The sequence below is a fragment of the Alexandromys fortis genome, unplaced genomic scaffold (assembly GCF_014885135.2).
Source record: "Alexandromys fortis isolate MF-2015 unplaced genomic scaffold, M_Fortis_MF-2015_v1.1 scaffold_18, whole genome shotgun sequence".
NCBI lineage: Eukaryota > Metazoa > Chordata > Mammalia > Rodentia > Cricetidae > Alexandromys > Alexandromys fortis.
Genome location: NW_026067897.1, coordinates 12,914,923 through 12,929,310, shown reverse-complemented (window position 1 = coordinate 12,929,310; position 14,388 = coordinate 12,914,923). Strand labels below are relative to the sequence as shown.

General features: G+C 36.6%; 1 protein-coding gene across 2 annotated transcripts in view; it reads left to right on the top strand.

Annotated features, from left to right (window-relative positions):
* Nucleotides 1-14,388, top strand: part of Sntg1 (syntrophin gamma 1) — a 348,433-nt gene that overhangs the window by 193,869 nt on the left and 140,176 nt on the right. For both annotated transcript variants that reach the window (XM_050163780.1, XM_050163772.1), the window contains one exon: nucleotides 4,699-4,833. In XM_050163780.1, coding sequence (XP_050019737.1) covers nucleotides 4,699-4,833 — 135 coding nt within the window. The remainder of the gene's footprint in view (nucleotides 1-4,698; nucleotides 4,834-14,388) is intronic.

Genomic DNA, 14,388 nt, shown 5'->3' with positions numbered 1-14,388 from the left:
CTCATGTTGCCATAGCTTGCTTTCTTTGTTCTTCACAGCTAGATATACCCATCAGAACCTTTCAGGAAATACAGGAATCGCATATGAAAGACACATTACATTTCAGTAAATGATAAAAATAGAGTCATCTCGACAACTCATAAGCAATAAATCTAAATGACTTGTCATAGGTCAAGAAAGTAGCCTTTTTCTCAGACAACCCCCTTATTGGTGGCCTGTAACTTACAGCTGCAAAGAAAGAATCAGTCATTAATTATCTATCTAGAGGTGAAATCTTATAAAGGGTTTTAAAGGCATTATAACCTTAACCTACTGAGGAGCCTAAGAAAATACTGTAACCTATACTTCGGATCGTATAGACATTTTGAACTCATATTCTGTGAACAGAAGTTGTACAGTGCTGGGCTTTTTGTTGGACTCCGTGCGTGCCATGTTTGATGTGTCATAAATTCTTTAGTTTAGGCCCATGGTGCTGTCAATCTTTTAGTGCCAGCTTAGTTGGCTCTCCCCAAGGCACTGCGACACTAGGAGCGTTTTAAATCTCAGAATGTACTTTCTGTCCTGTGTATAACTCTAGATGATAAAAAAGAAAACATAATGATTTCTCAGGGAAATGAGGTCAAATTACTTTCTTGTAGCACTGACCAGCAAGATCTTCTCTTCCTGTGGTGTTTCTGAACAAAAGCTGTATTAATTACTGTCCTAGGATAACAATCACAGCAAGTAATGAAACTGTGTGCAGCAATTAGTTTGCTTTGCACTCTTAAATCTGGCTCAACAAATCAGACAGCTTGGCTATATATCCTTGTAAACTAGATTGCATTTCTAGGAATAGTTTATCTTAAGAACCATAAGCAAGGCATCTAGTTTAATGTAAAGCTATTTTGAAGTTTTATTTCAGCTGATAGTGCATGGCTCTCTAGGCAGCTGGGGAAAATTCCACCAGTTTCCTGTCAACCTAAGCTGTGATGTAAAACATCTCCTAGGAGTAGCTCATAAACTTTAACTTTGTGTCATTTTTTTGTATTCATTTTTAATCATCAGAATTCTATAAAAGCTAACATTATTGATATCAATTATGCAATACAGGTTAAGGAGGAATCATCTTCTAGACAATGCACAGATAAAAATGCCCGGGAGATTGTGATGTACTCATGAGACAAATACAGGTTAAGGAGGAATCATCTTCTAGACAATCCACAGATAAAAATGCCCGGTAGATTGTGATGTACTCATGAGACAAATACAGGTTAAGGAGGAATCATCTTCTAGACAATGCACAGATAAAAATGCCCGGGAGATTGTGATGTACTCATGAGACAAATACAGGTTAAGGATGAATCATCTTCTAGACAATCCACAGATAAAAATGCCCTGTAGATTGTGATGTACTCAAGAGTCAAACGCACTGTGATAAAGGGAAATATGCCGCATCACAGGTGAAGTTACAGACAAAAGCAGAAGATATTCCAAAGTCTGTAGCCTCGTGGCCTTTCCTAATGAGATTTTCCCATCAGAAAGTTTTTCTCCTGGCGTGCTGACACCTTGAATATTAATTACCATCTGCTGTTAATAATGCACGGCCCATGGTAAAAACATAGTCTCAGGATTGGTTTATATATGATTCAGTTGTTGGCCAAAGGGTTCCCATGGAAACCCCTAACAACCTGGGCTATTGCTAAGGCTGTTGGTTGCTCTCCACCAACTGAGGGTAAAGCTCTATTGTTGAAGAAGATATTTATATTTCTTCTTGAACACTGAGAAGAGTAGTTGAGCTGGGGCTTAACTATAGCCTTCATCTCTGCTGACCAGTAGTTATTGAACTGTAAGGTACTCTGCATACTAACAGAGGAGAAAGCTAATGATCAACCCACCTACAAACCTTTCAGTCTATGATAGCGACCTGTTTGTAGGCTACAGTCGTACAAATGTGGGTGTAACTAACCACTCTCAGTTTGGGTTTAAAGCCCATTCTGCAAGATGAAGCCCATAACCAACGTTGCTTGGATTGTTAAGAACCTGAGACTAGATGGTCCATGGACCTAGGCAAAACCAAGTACTGCTGAAGTAAGTCAGCAATAAAATGACTCCTTAGTGATATTCTACTACACCTGTAGACCAGAGCTTCACTCAGCCATCATCGTAAAAGATTTCTCTTGTAGTATATGGGAACTCTTGCAGAGACCCACAATAACACAATGTGCAGAGAGTGTGAGCATCCAAGACCCTGGTTCCTGAACTGAATTCTTTTCTTCCCAAGGATCAGGGGGCTATGTGGAAAGGGAGGTGAAAGATTGTAAGAATTGGAGCAGCTAGATGACTTCCAGGAAAGAGTGATTTCCAGACATAAGGGGACTAATGCACACATGACTTCACAGAAGCTTTGTCAGAATGTTCAGTTCCTGCACAGATTTATCCTAATTTTGTCCCAGAGTCGAGAGGGGGAATTAGGCATGAGCTCCCAATCCTAAGAAGGTATCTCCAATTTGCAACTCTTTGCAAAAGAAAAATAAATTTTCTATTATGGAGTCTCAAAGGACATATAAATCACACTTTGGGGTTGGTCCTGTGCTCAATAGTAACTGGTCAATATGAAACAACTCAATTTTACTTCTTTTTTAAACCTCATATTGCTTCATTTGGGCTTTTGAAAATCTTGCTGGTACTTTGTGTATTATGGTTTTAGTGTCTATGTTTTTATGTGTTTTGTTTGTGTGTGTGTTTATGGTTATGTCTCTCTGTGTATGATTCTTTTTAAATTGTCTTTTTTTTGGGGGGGTTCTTCCTAAAGAGAGAGAAAAATATTATATGGAGGTGTAGAGTTGGACAGCTGGGGAGGTGGGAAAGATCTTGGAAGAAATGCAGTAGGAGAAACTGTAATCAGAATATACCCTGTGTTAAAAATTTATTTTCAATATTAATAGTGGCGTTTATTACCCAGAACACCGATTCCCATTCAAAGGAAAAACAAGAGGATCGTGAAACTCAGGCAAACAAAATTCAATTCCATATCAAATATATACATAGTCTGAGGTGTTTCTGGCATCCAGCTCCTGGGTTTCTTTGTGAGACTTACTGAAGACTTGATTCTAACATATAACAGGACACTTTGCTTTGCATATACTATCACATCACATGATGCCAATGCACACTGACAGAAAAGTTTAGCTCATATCCCCTGCTACTAATTGTTATGAGCTTTAGTGTTTTTACTGTACCTACAAAGTTCTGCTCCTATGGAAACATAGTGGTTTTATTTTAAAAAAACAAGCCACTTTAATATTTTATACTATCCTTACATAGTTTATAAATATGAAATTAATACACCTTTGAATTTTGTGTATCATGATGGTTGATTTGAAAAATTATCATCTGAGTTGCTGATTTCAGTTGCAAAAATTATTGAATGAATTTCATCTTGGGATTAGGATAAAAATTTTGAAATTTTCAGCAGTTTTTGAAAAGCCTACAGATGTCTTTTTGGTCCCTTTCCCTGTGGTGTTCTTAGAATTGGTTGCTATAAAATATCAATGAACTCTAAAAAAGCTTTGAAATTGCTTTATGTTGTGAATATTAAATATCCAGATTTAATTCTTTGTACAAAAATAAACAAATCCATCTGTTTACCATGATCTACACAAAGAGTAATATTGGATGTTAAATGTATTGTATTTTTATAAACACTATAAGACATTCTTGGGAAACAGACCAGCTAATGTCCATGTATAATCTTATTCCAGATCAAGCTTGGTATTATTTATTTAACTACATACTCTCATTAAATAAGATGAGTACACATCCCTAGATACGAATTCATTGAGCCAAGTATGACCAGTAATTATTAAAGAAAAGCACCAGCTTTTGTAGTAATCTTTGTTCTTATTGTCTTCTTGATTCACAATTGGATGAGAAAGGACAAATTTAAAAGTATTCAATCTGTTCACACAATTCCAAAAAAAATGTCAAGCAAATACACGAGCTTTAAATAAAACTTTCCTAGTTTATAGTAAATCTGTCTATAAATATTTCCATTCATTCATATAGTTTTCAAACCCTCATCTTCACTTCTTTATAGATTCAAAAATATTTGTGGGTGTGCTCACAACTAAAGGTGATAACATAGTAGAAATCTAAGAAAACCCTAAGCATGTTTTTTTTTTCAATTTTGAATTTCATATCAAAGACAGAAGGTGACTTAATGCTCACTAACTCAAGAATGAGTCATAGAGACCAGATTTGTAGGATTGTTCTTTCTTATCTTTCTTTTTGGAGTAATCAGAGTTACTTGAAATTTATTAGGCACTTGTGCATGGTCCAGAATATAGTACACAAACTATGACTTACAAACATTAAAATGTTGAACTCCATGCAATGTAAAACAGATCTCAATGTACCTATTACTTTCATATTTTAACTCTTAATATTTCTATCATTTCTCAGTGTAATGAGGCACGTTTGATGCAGTCTTTCCTCCTGTGTCTCAGTGTGGTCTCTCTAGCATAGCCCCCGTTATCTAGACTTCCATATTGCTCGAAGTTATTATCCATTCGTTAGCATGTCTGTAAAGTCATGTGTGGGTAACCTAAAGCATTGCCCTTACCTCAAAAATGTTACCCATCACACTTTACTGTCAGTAGTTCTGAGAATCATAACCCATGAATTGAGCATTTTTCTCTTTCTTATTCTTTTTATCTAAAGTCGAAGACAGGGGTTTGCTTGCTACAAGATGGTAATCAGGAACCTTTTAAAGTCCGACTGCATCTTGCCAGAGATCTGCTGATGCTACAGGAGCAAGACGTACTGTGTGTGTCTGGTGAGCCTTTCTATTCTGGTGTAAGTACCTCTCCCTTTGGCATTTTTGCTTGTGCTTTTTGATGATGAAAATGCTTCTTCAAAGAGAATGTTGAGTAATTTCTCTCACTTTGGAACCAGCTAATGGTCCTGTAGGTAATTTGTGCTCACACTGCTCAGTAAGCTATGTCCCTGTTTAAGGACATTAATTGTGCCACAACACACTGTCGAGCCTTCTTTCTTTGTCTATGCAGTCCTTGCTCTCATATGGCAGGGAATAGTGCAATCTGATTATGAAAGAATACAGATAGTTTTCAACTATGCATCCTAATGCCCTTGGTCCTGAGCTTATCATGGTAATACCACTCAAGATTGGTACTGAATGTGATGGTGGAAATCATTTCCCAGTGCCTTTGAAGAGATTCAAGGCACTGCTCACTGAATTCAATTGAATTGTTTCCCCCTTGACTGTAAATGTAATTCACAACTTACCAACCAGAAAGCATTTAAAGATGAATTTGACATGTGTATAATATCTATCCTGAAAGCTTCAGAACATGACAAATAAAAATAATTGAAAAAACAGGGTAATGGACGAAAATAACAGTGATCAGCATGAATTAAAGACTGCATATTGATCTGATATCACATTCTCCCAAATATTTCAAAGCACATTAAGACAGCTTGTAGTGTAAAAGTGATACTTGGGTGGTATTTGTCAGTTTAGTGACATTACCACCCCTCCAGGTAGAATCATCCTTGTGGGGCCCCCTCATCTTTTAGGAAACTACAATGGTTTTTCTTTAGAATGGTCATAGTTCACCTCAGGGTGATTATCCTCACAAAAATAACTTAAAATTCCTTATTTTTGACAAATTTTCGAAAAATACACAACAGAGAACATACATTTTCAATAGTTAGTGGCTAGAAAATAGAATCTCTAAATTTAGAATAATTAAACTTGATCTTTATCTTTTGTCTTACATGAAAACCAATTCCAGGGAGATTCAAACACTCAATGGGACAACTGAAACTCAAAAAGTGGCAAAAGAAAATGTAGGGAATATGAAAAAAAAGCACTATAAACTTAGGTAAGAATTTTCTAAATAGTATTCAATCAAGTCAGAAAACAACAGACAAATGAGATGAGAAATAGAAGGGCTTCCTCCATCAACTGTTGATATGTTTTTCTTCCATCAAAACCTCCGGGAGACCCTGAGGAGCAGGAGTTGTGGTACCAATCATCCAGAGATACTCAGTCACCCAGCAAGGAGCTCTCTTAAAAGTGTTCTATGGGATTTACTGTGAGGAGTGAATTTTTTTTTTCACAGAAAGGTTTGCACTGGGAAGTTGAAAATCTCATTAATTTGAAGTTATGTTAGAAGTTATGAGGAGCCAGTCTGGTTATAGGGCTACAGATCTTTTCTCAGCCACTTCTGTTAATATTTAGCCTGAAACAGATTTGAGCCCACAGCCATGGCTGGGATAAGAAATATGAATGTGCTCATTCAGAGGAAGAAGTCACAGCTGTTTATAAAGCAGGCAATAAAGAGTGGTTTCTTCACCACATTAGTACAGACATGAGTGGAGCAAGTACAGTCAAGTAAAGAAAGTGGGTAAGATAATGAAGAGAGGGGGACAAGGTTTCTCTGAACTCTGTGTGGTCACAATAGGATGTAATTCTCATTTTAGAACTGATGTGGATACGGAACAAGGTGAAGGGGACTGTTGACACAGGGACACTAAAGTCACCGTGCAATACGGGAAAGAGGGTGGGCCCTAAGATCACCAAGGACAGTTCCATGGAAACCTGAGGATGCTTAAATCCCTTCCATAAAACTAAAGGATACAATAAGTATCTACCAGATACTTCAAATTCAGATTTTAATAGAAATTCTCCTTTTATTTTGAATTTGCCTCTTTCTCAGGACTGACACAGCTGGAGAATGATAGTTTTCTGTTGCTAAGCAGCTGCGAGAGCCACAGTTCTGTCAGTCAAGCAATGCATAGGGAAGAAGGGCCTTTTTTCCCCCCAGTCTCCCTTCCTATTAGACGGTGTATTAAATAAGCCTTTGACAATTGTGTTTTCAAATAGATTACATCATCCAGCTACAGCCTTATCTAAAATGCAGAGACCTCAGCATTTTCCTGTGAATCACAGAGCTCCTTCTGCATGCTATAATTCATCTCTCGTGATTTCAAAACAGCAGGCATGCTGCAAATGAATATTTAAGTATTTCTTTTGCCTTCCTCTCTAATGAATAAAAACATCATTGTGTCCAGTATATGTATAAATGTTTTTTTTTCAAGTATTCTTGAAATTTGTGGCTAATTGAATATGTGACTACGGGAGGCTGACTGCATGCTGAACTACCACAGATTCAAAGCATTAGATACACAGAATATTTTGGAATCTCAGTTGAAACATTTAAATGCATACGTTAGATAATAGTGGTAAAATTTACAAAGAATAAGAATGATATCAATGAGATATAAACCATATACATGAATATTTGCTGCATTTACAATAAATGTGTTCTAATATTCACGGGTACTAAAATGTTCTCAGAAAGGGCCATGAAGATGAATATTTCTATAAAGTCTTATGAAGAGAAAGAAAGCAAAGAACCCCAAAGAACTAGCTTGTTAATTTTGAATTAAAATTATTACAGCATCTATGATTCTTTCTCACAGTACATTTGTGAGTTTCATTTGTTTTCCAAGCATCTCCTCGTTACATCTACCTATGTCCTCCTAATATCGGTTCATTGTATTCATGTTCATTGTATTCATGATAGTTCGCTCTCACACTCACTGCCATCATGGACATCTCAAATATGCTCCAAGAATATCTGTTTTCATTTTTTCCAAGAGCCTAAGGATGCTAGCAAGCCAAATATTTTCTTCTTTTCTAATTTTCCTTTTTACTATAACTTTTTAAAAAATATTTTAGATTATTATATAATGACATCACCCTTCCCCCTCTTTTCCTCCCTCTCTTTGACTGGACTTTGGAGCATAGTCTAGTGCTCTACTGTGTTTCTCTGCATCTGCTTCCATCAGTTGTTGGATGAAGGTTCTACGATGACATTTAAGGTAGTCATCAATCTGATTACAGGACAAGACCAGTTCAAACATCCTCTCCATAATTGTTTAGGGTGTTAGCTGGGGTCATTCTTGTGGACTCCTGGGGATTTCTCTAGTACCAGATTTCTTACTAGCCCCATGATGGCTCCCTCAATCAAAATATCAAACTTTACTTGTTCTCTCTCTCTCTCTCTCTCTCTCTCTCTCTCTCTCTCTCTCTCTCTCTCTCTCTCTCTCTCTCTCCTTTCCCTGTCTCCACCATCCTGATTCCTCCAGTTCTCCTTCCACCTTCCCTTCTACACTTGTGCACTCGCTCTTCTCCCCACCCCCATGCTCCCAATTTTCTCAGGAGATCTGATCTATTTCCCCTTCCCAGGGGATCCGTACATTTTTCTTAGGGTTCTCCATGTTACTTAGCTTCTCTGGGTTCTTGGACTCTGGCTTGGATATCCTTTGCTTTATGTCTAATATTCACTTATGGGTGAGTATATATTGTGCTTGGCTTTCTGTTTCTCAATTACCTCATTCAGGATGTTTTTTTCTAGTTTCATCTATTTGCATGCAGTTTTTCAAGATCTTGTTTTTTACCACTGAGTAGTACTCCATTGTGTAAATGTATCACATTTTCTTTATCCATTCTTCAGCTGAGGGGCATCTAGGTTGTTTCCAGGTTCTGGCTATTATGAATAATGCTGCTATGAACATAGTTGAGCAAATGTTCTTGTGGTGTGAGTATGCATTTTTTGAGTTTATGCCCAAGAGTGGTATTGTTGGGTCTTGAGGTAGGTTGATTTCCAATTTTTTGAGAAATTGCCATACTAATTTCCAAAGGATCTGTTCAAGTTTGTACTCCCACCTGCAACGAAGTATTCCATTACTCCACATCCTTCTCAGCATAAGCTATCATTGTTGTTATTTATCTCAGCTATCCTGACTGGTGTAAGACGGTCATTTTGATTTGCATTTCCCTGATGGCTAAGGATTTTGAAAAGTTCCTTAAATGTCTTCTGGACATTTGAGATTCTTCTTTGAGAATTCTCTGATTAGATCTGAACCCAATTTTTAATTGTATTATTTGGTATTTTGAAGTCTAGTTTCTTGAGTTCTTTATATATTTTGGAGATCAGTCCTCTGCCTGATGTGGGGTGGGCAAAGATTTTTTACCATTCAGTTGGCAGCCTTTTTGTTTAATTGACTATGCCTTTTGTTTTACAGAGCTTCTCAGTTTCATAAGGTCCTGTTTATTTATTGTTGCTCTCAATACATGTACTACTGGTGTTACATTTAGGAAGTGGTCTCCTGGGTCTTTGTGTTCAAAGGTACTTCCCACCTTCTCTTCTGTGAGGTTCAGTGTAGCTGGATTTATATTGATGTCTTTGATCCATTTGGATTTGAGTTTTGTGCATGGGGATGGATATAGATCTATTTGCATTCTTTTATGTGCTGACATGCTGGTAAGCTTTCACCATTTGTTGAAGATGCTTCCTTTTATCTATCGTATAATTTTAGATTCTTTGTCAAAAATCAGGTGTTCATAGGTGTTTGGATAAATATCAGGGTCTTTGATTAGGTCCCATTGGTCCACTTTTCTGTTTTTATGCCAATACCAATCTGTTTTCATTCCTGTACAGCTATAATTGAGCTTGATGCCAGGGATGGTGATGCTTCTGTAAGTTCCTCTATTGTACAGAAATGTTTTGGCTACCTTGGATTTTTTGTTTTTCCATATGAAGTTGAGTATTGCTGTGTTTTGAAGTCTGTGAAGCACTGTATTGAGATGGTGATGGGGACTGCACCGAATCTATAAATTGTTTTTGATAGGATTGCTGTTTTTATGTTGATCCTACCTATCCAAGGACAGAAAACATACTTCTATTTCTGATATCTTCTTCCAATTCTTTCTTCAAAGACTTAAAGTTCCTTTCATATATGTCTTTCACTTCTTTGGTTACTATTACCCAAAGATATTTTATGTTATTTGTGGCAATTGTGAAGAGTGATGTTTCTCTTATTTTTTCTCAGCTTCTTCATCATTTGTATGTAGGAGGGTTACTGAGTTTGAGTTTATATTGTATCCTACCAAACTACTGAAGTTGTTGATCGGTAGAAGGAATTTTTTTTATAGATTTTTTCATGTCTTTTATGTATACTATCATATCATTTACAAATAGTGAAAGTTTGACTTCTTCTTTTTTTAATTTGTATTCCCTTGATCTTCTTTTGTTGTCTTATTGTTATAGCTAGAACTTTAAGTACTATGCTGAATAGATCTGGAGAGAGTGGCTAGCTTTGTCTTGTTCCTAATTTTAGTGGAATTGTTTTGAGTGACTTTTAATTTAATTTGGCTGTTGGCTTGCTGTACATTGCTTTTATTATGCTTTGGTACATTCCTTGGTCTCTCCAAGACCTTTATTATGAAGGGGTGTTGGATTTTGTCAAATGCTTTTTCAGCATCTAATGAGATGATCATATGTTTTTTTTTCCTTTCAGTTTATTTATATGGTGGGTTACTTTGATAGATTTTGCATGTTGACCCATCCTTGCTTCTCTGGGATAAAACCAAATTGATCATGGTTGCTGAAATTTTTGATGTGTTCTTGGATCCCATTTGCCAATATTTTATTGAGTATTTTTGTATCAATGTTCATGAAGGAGATTGGTTTGAAATTCTCTTTCTTTTTTAAGTCTTTGTGTGGTTTGGGTATCAGGATAAATTCTATTGTGTGGAACAGTTTGAAGACTATAGGTATTAGCTGTTTTTTGAAGTTCTGGTAGAGTTCTAATCTGAAACTTTTGGGCCATGAGCAGTTTTTGGTTGGGAGGCTTTTGATGACTGCTTCTATTTCCTTACATGTTATACATCCATTTGATTTTGGTATGTGGTACCTATCCAGAAAATTGTCCATTTCTTTTACATTTTCCAATTTTGTGGAGTACAGGTTTTCAAAATAATACCCAATAATTCTCTAAATTTTCTCAATGTCTGTTGTTATGTCCCGATGGCCCCTTTCATTTCAGATTTTGTTAATTTGGATTTTTTTCTCTGGCTTTTGACTAGTTTGGATAAGGATTTGTCTATCTTGTTGATTTTCTCAAAGAACCAGCTCTTTGTTTCATTGATCCTTTGTATTGTTTTCTTTGTTTCTTTTTTATTGTTTTCAGCGCTAAATTTGATTACTTCCTTTTATCTACACCTCCTGGGTGATCCTCTTTTTCTTCTTTAGCTTTCAGGTGTGCTGTTAAGTCGTTAGTTAAGATTTCTTCACTTTCTTTATGTAGGCACTTACAGCTATGGAACTTCCCTTTTAGCACAGCTTTCTGGGTGTACCATAGGTTAAGGTAGGTTGTGCATTCATTTCCATTGAATTCTATGAAGCCTTTAATTTCTTTCTTTGTTTCTTCCCTTGACCTAGGAGTGATTCAGCTGAGCACTGTTCAGTTTCCAAGAGCTTGTAGGCTTTCTGCAATGAGTGTTGTTGAATTCTAACTTCACGCCATGGTGATCAGATATGATGCAGGGGTTATTCCATCTTTTTGTGTCTGTTGCTTTGTTACTGAGTATATGGTAAGTTTTAGAGAATATTCCATGATATACTAAGAAGAAGGTATATTCTTTTGTGTTTGGGTGGAATGTTCTGTGGATGTTTGTTAAGTCCATTTGAGTCATGACATCTGTTATTTCTCCCATTTCGCTGTTTCTGTCTGTTTGTTCTGTCAATTGGAGAGAGTTGTGTTTTGAAGTTCCTACTATTAGTTAGTATGTGGGGTTTGATGAGCAATTTAAACTTAGTGATTTTCCTTTTACTTATGTGGATTCTCTTGAATTAGGGGCATAGATGCTCAGGATTGAGACTTCATCTTGATGCATTTTTCCTGTGATAGGTATGGAGTGTTCTTTTCCATTTCTTTTGTGTGATTTAGTTTGAAGGGTATTTTGTTAGAAATTAGGTTATCTATACCTGCTTGTTTCATAGGTCATTTGATTGGAAAACCTTTTCCCAAACCTTTACTCTGAGATAATGTCTGTCTTTCAGGTTGAGGTGTATTTCTTGTATGCAGCATAAGGATGGATCCTGTTTTTGTATCCTTACTGTTAGATTGTGTCTTTTGATAAGTGAATTGAATCCATTGATATTAAGAGATGATAATGAACAGTGGTTGTTAATTCCTGTTATTTTTCAGTAGGAGTGTTTGTGTGTTTCCCTTGTTTGTGGTTTGCTGAGTTATCTGTTGTCTGAGTTTTCGTGGGTGCAGTTAACTTCCTTGTGTTGGAGTTTTCCTTCTAATTCTCTTTATAAGGCTGGGTTTGTATATATATTGCTGAGATCTGGTTTTGTATGAAATATCTTGTTTTCTCCATTTATGGTGACTGAAAGTTTTGCTGGATATTGTAGTCTGGGCTTGCATCTGTGGTCTCTTAGTATTTACGTCACATCTGTCCAGGACCCTCTGGCTTTCAGGGTTTGCATTGAGAAGTCGGATATAATATTGATAGGTCTGCCTTTATACGTTACTTTAACTTTTTTTTTTGCATCTCTTAATCTTTATTTATTCTGTATGTTTAATATTTTGATTATTATATGGTGATGGGACTTTTTTTTTTGGTCCAGTCTATTTGGTATTCTGTAAGTTTCCAATATCTTCATAGTCATATGCTTCTTCATTTTGGGAAAGTTTTTTTTTCCTGTGATTTTGTTGAATATATTTTCCGTGCTTTTGAGCTAGAGTTCTTCTCCTTTTTCTATCTCCATTAGTCTTAGGTTTTGTCTTTTCATGGTGTCCCAGATTTCCTGAATGTTTTGTTTTAAGAATTTGTTTAATTTAACATTTTCTTTGACTGATGAATCTATTTACTCCATCATATCTGCAATGCCTGAAATTCTCTCTTCCATCTCTTGTATTCTGTTGCTTATGCTTGCATTTGTAGTTCTAGTTCATTTATCCAGATTTTGTATTTCCAGAAATCCCTTTGTTTGTGTTATCTTCATTGCCTCTATTTCAGTTTTCAAACCTTGAACTGTTTTCTTCACCTCTTTGATAGTTTTTTTTCTTGGTTTTCCTGTTTTTTTTTTTTTTTTTAAGGAGACTTAATGATTTCTTCCAATATTTTTTTTTTCCCTCCATTTGTAAAGGGAGTTTTTGTTTCCTCTTTAAGTGTCTCTATTATCTTCATAATATTTGAGGAGTTAAATTTGAGGAGATTTTCTTATGCTTCTTTTGGGTTAGAATGATCAGGTCTTCCTGTTATATGACCACTGGGTTCTGGTGTTACCATGCTGCCTTTTAGGTTGGTGAATGAATCCTTGCATTGGTGCCTACCCAACTCTTCCTCCAATTGTTGCCGGCAGTGTCTTTGCCTCTTGGTTCATCCCTTGCTTTGGTGTCGGTGTCTCAGGGATCCTCTCTTGGATCAGTTGTTGCAGTTGTTGTCTGTATCTTAGGGAACCACTCTTAGTCCACTCTGTGAGGTTGCTTACAGTGTCTCTGGAAGTCATTTATTTCTCTGGGGATGGGTGAGTAAAGTGAGACTTGCAGGTTCAGGGTTTGATTGATGGAGGGTTTTGGAGCAGCCTGCCTGACTGGCTAGTGAAGCTGAGGCAGGTGGGGAAGGACCTGAAGTTTTGCCCTCATACTAAGGGTCTAGAGATTGGGCTGTTGAACTGGGGAGATGGTCACTCACTTCTTGGTCCACTCTGCAGTAACAGTCCATGCATAGGAGATGCTCTAAGGTCCTGGGAGATGGGTAGGTTTGGGAGTGAGCGGGACTTGTAGTTTACAGGGGGAGGGGCTCAGAGTTTTGCCCAGTACCTAAGGCTTAGAGATTGGGTATCCAGCTGGGTGGCTGATCTATGGACATGGATATAAATCTTTGAATACGTGCCCAAGGGTGGTATAGTCATTAGCATCGTAGACGCTATTTTGTTTTTCTAGGGAATGAATACACTGTTTTCACAGTGACTGTGCCTATTTTCACTCACACCAACAGTGCCTAAGGGTTCCCCTTTCTCCACATCCCCACCAGCACTGTTGTGTTTGTTTTTCTTGTCCTTACCATTAATACAGGGAAAAGATGAAGCCCTGAAACACCTGATGTCAGTGTCCTTAAACATACAATTTTAATCCATTTGCATTTTTTTAGATCATGTTGTTCTGTTCACAGCCCACTTTTTAAATGGGTTTCTTGGCATTTGTTTTTATATTTTAGTTTCTTTTGTATTTTAGACTTCAGATGTATAGCTGGAAGATATTTTGTTTCCCTTCTTTGACCTGATTATTCAAGTGATTAAAAGTTTTCCTCATGGTACAGAAGACTTTTAATTTTATGAATCCCTACTTGCCAATTCTTTACTTGGCAGCCAGAGTCTTGTACAGAAAACCCATACTTGATCCTATATCCAGAAGTGGGTATTTATTATCATTATCATTATTACTATTATTGTTACTATTCTTATTTTATGTGCTTTCATTTATGAATTTCTAATTTTGTGGCCAAACATTGAGATCTCCTGT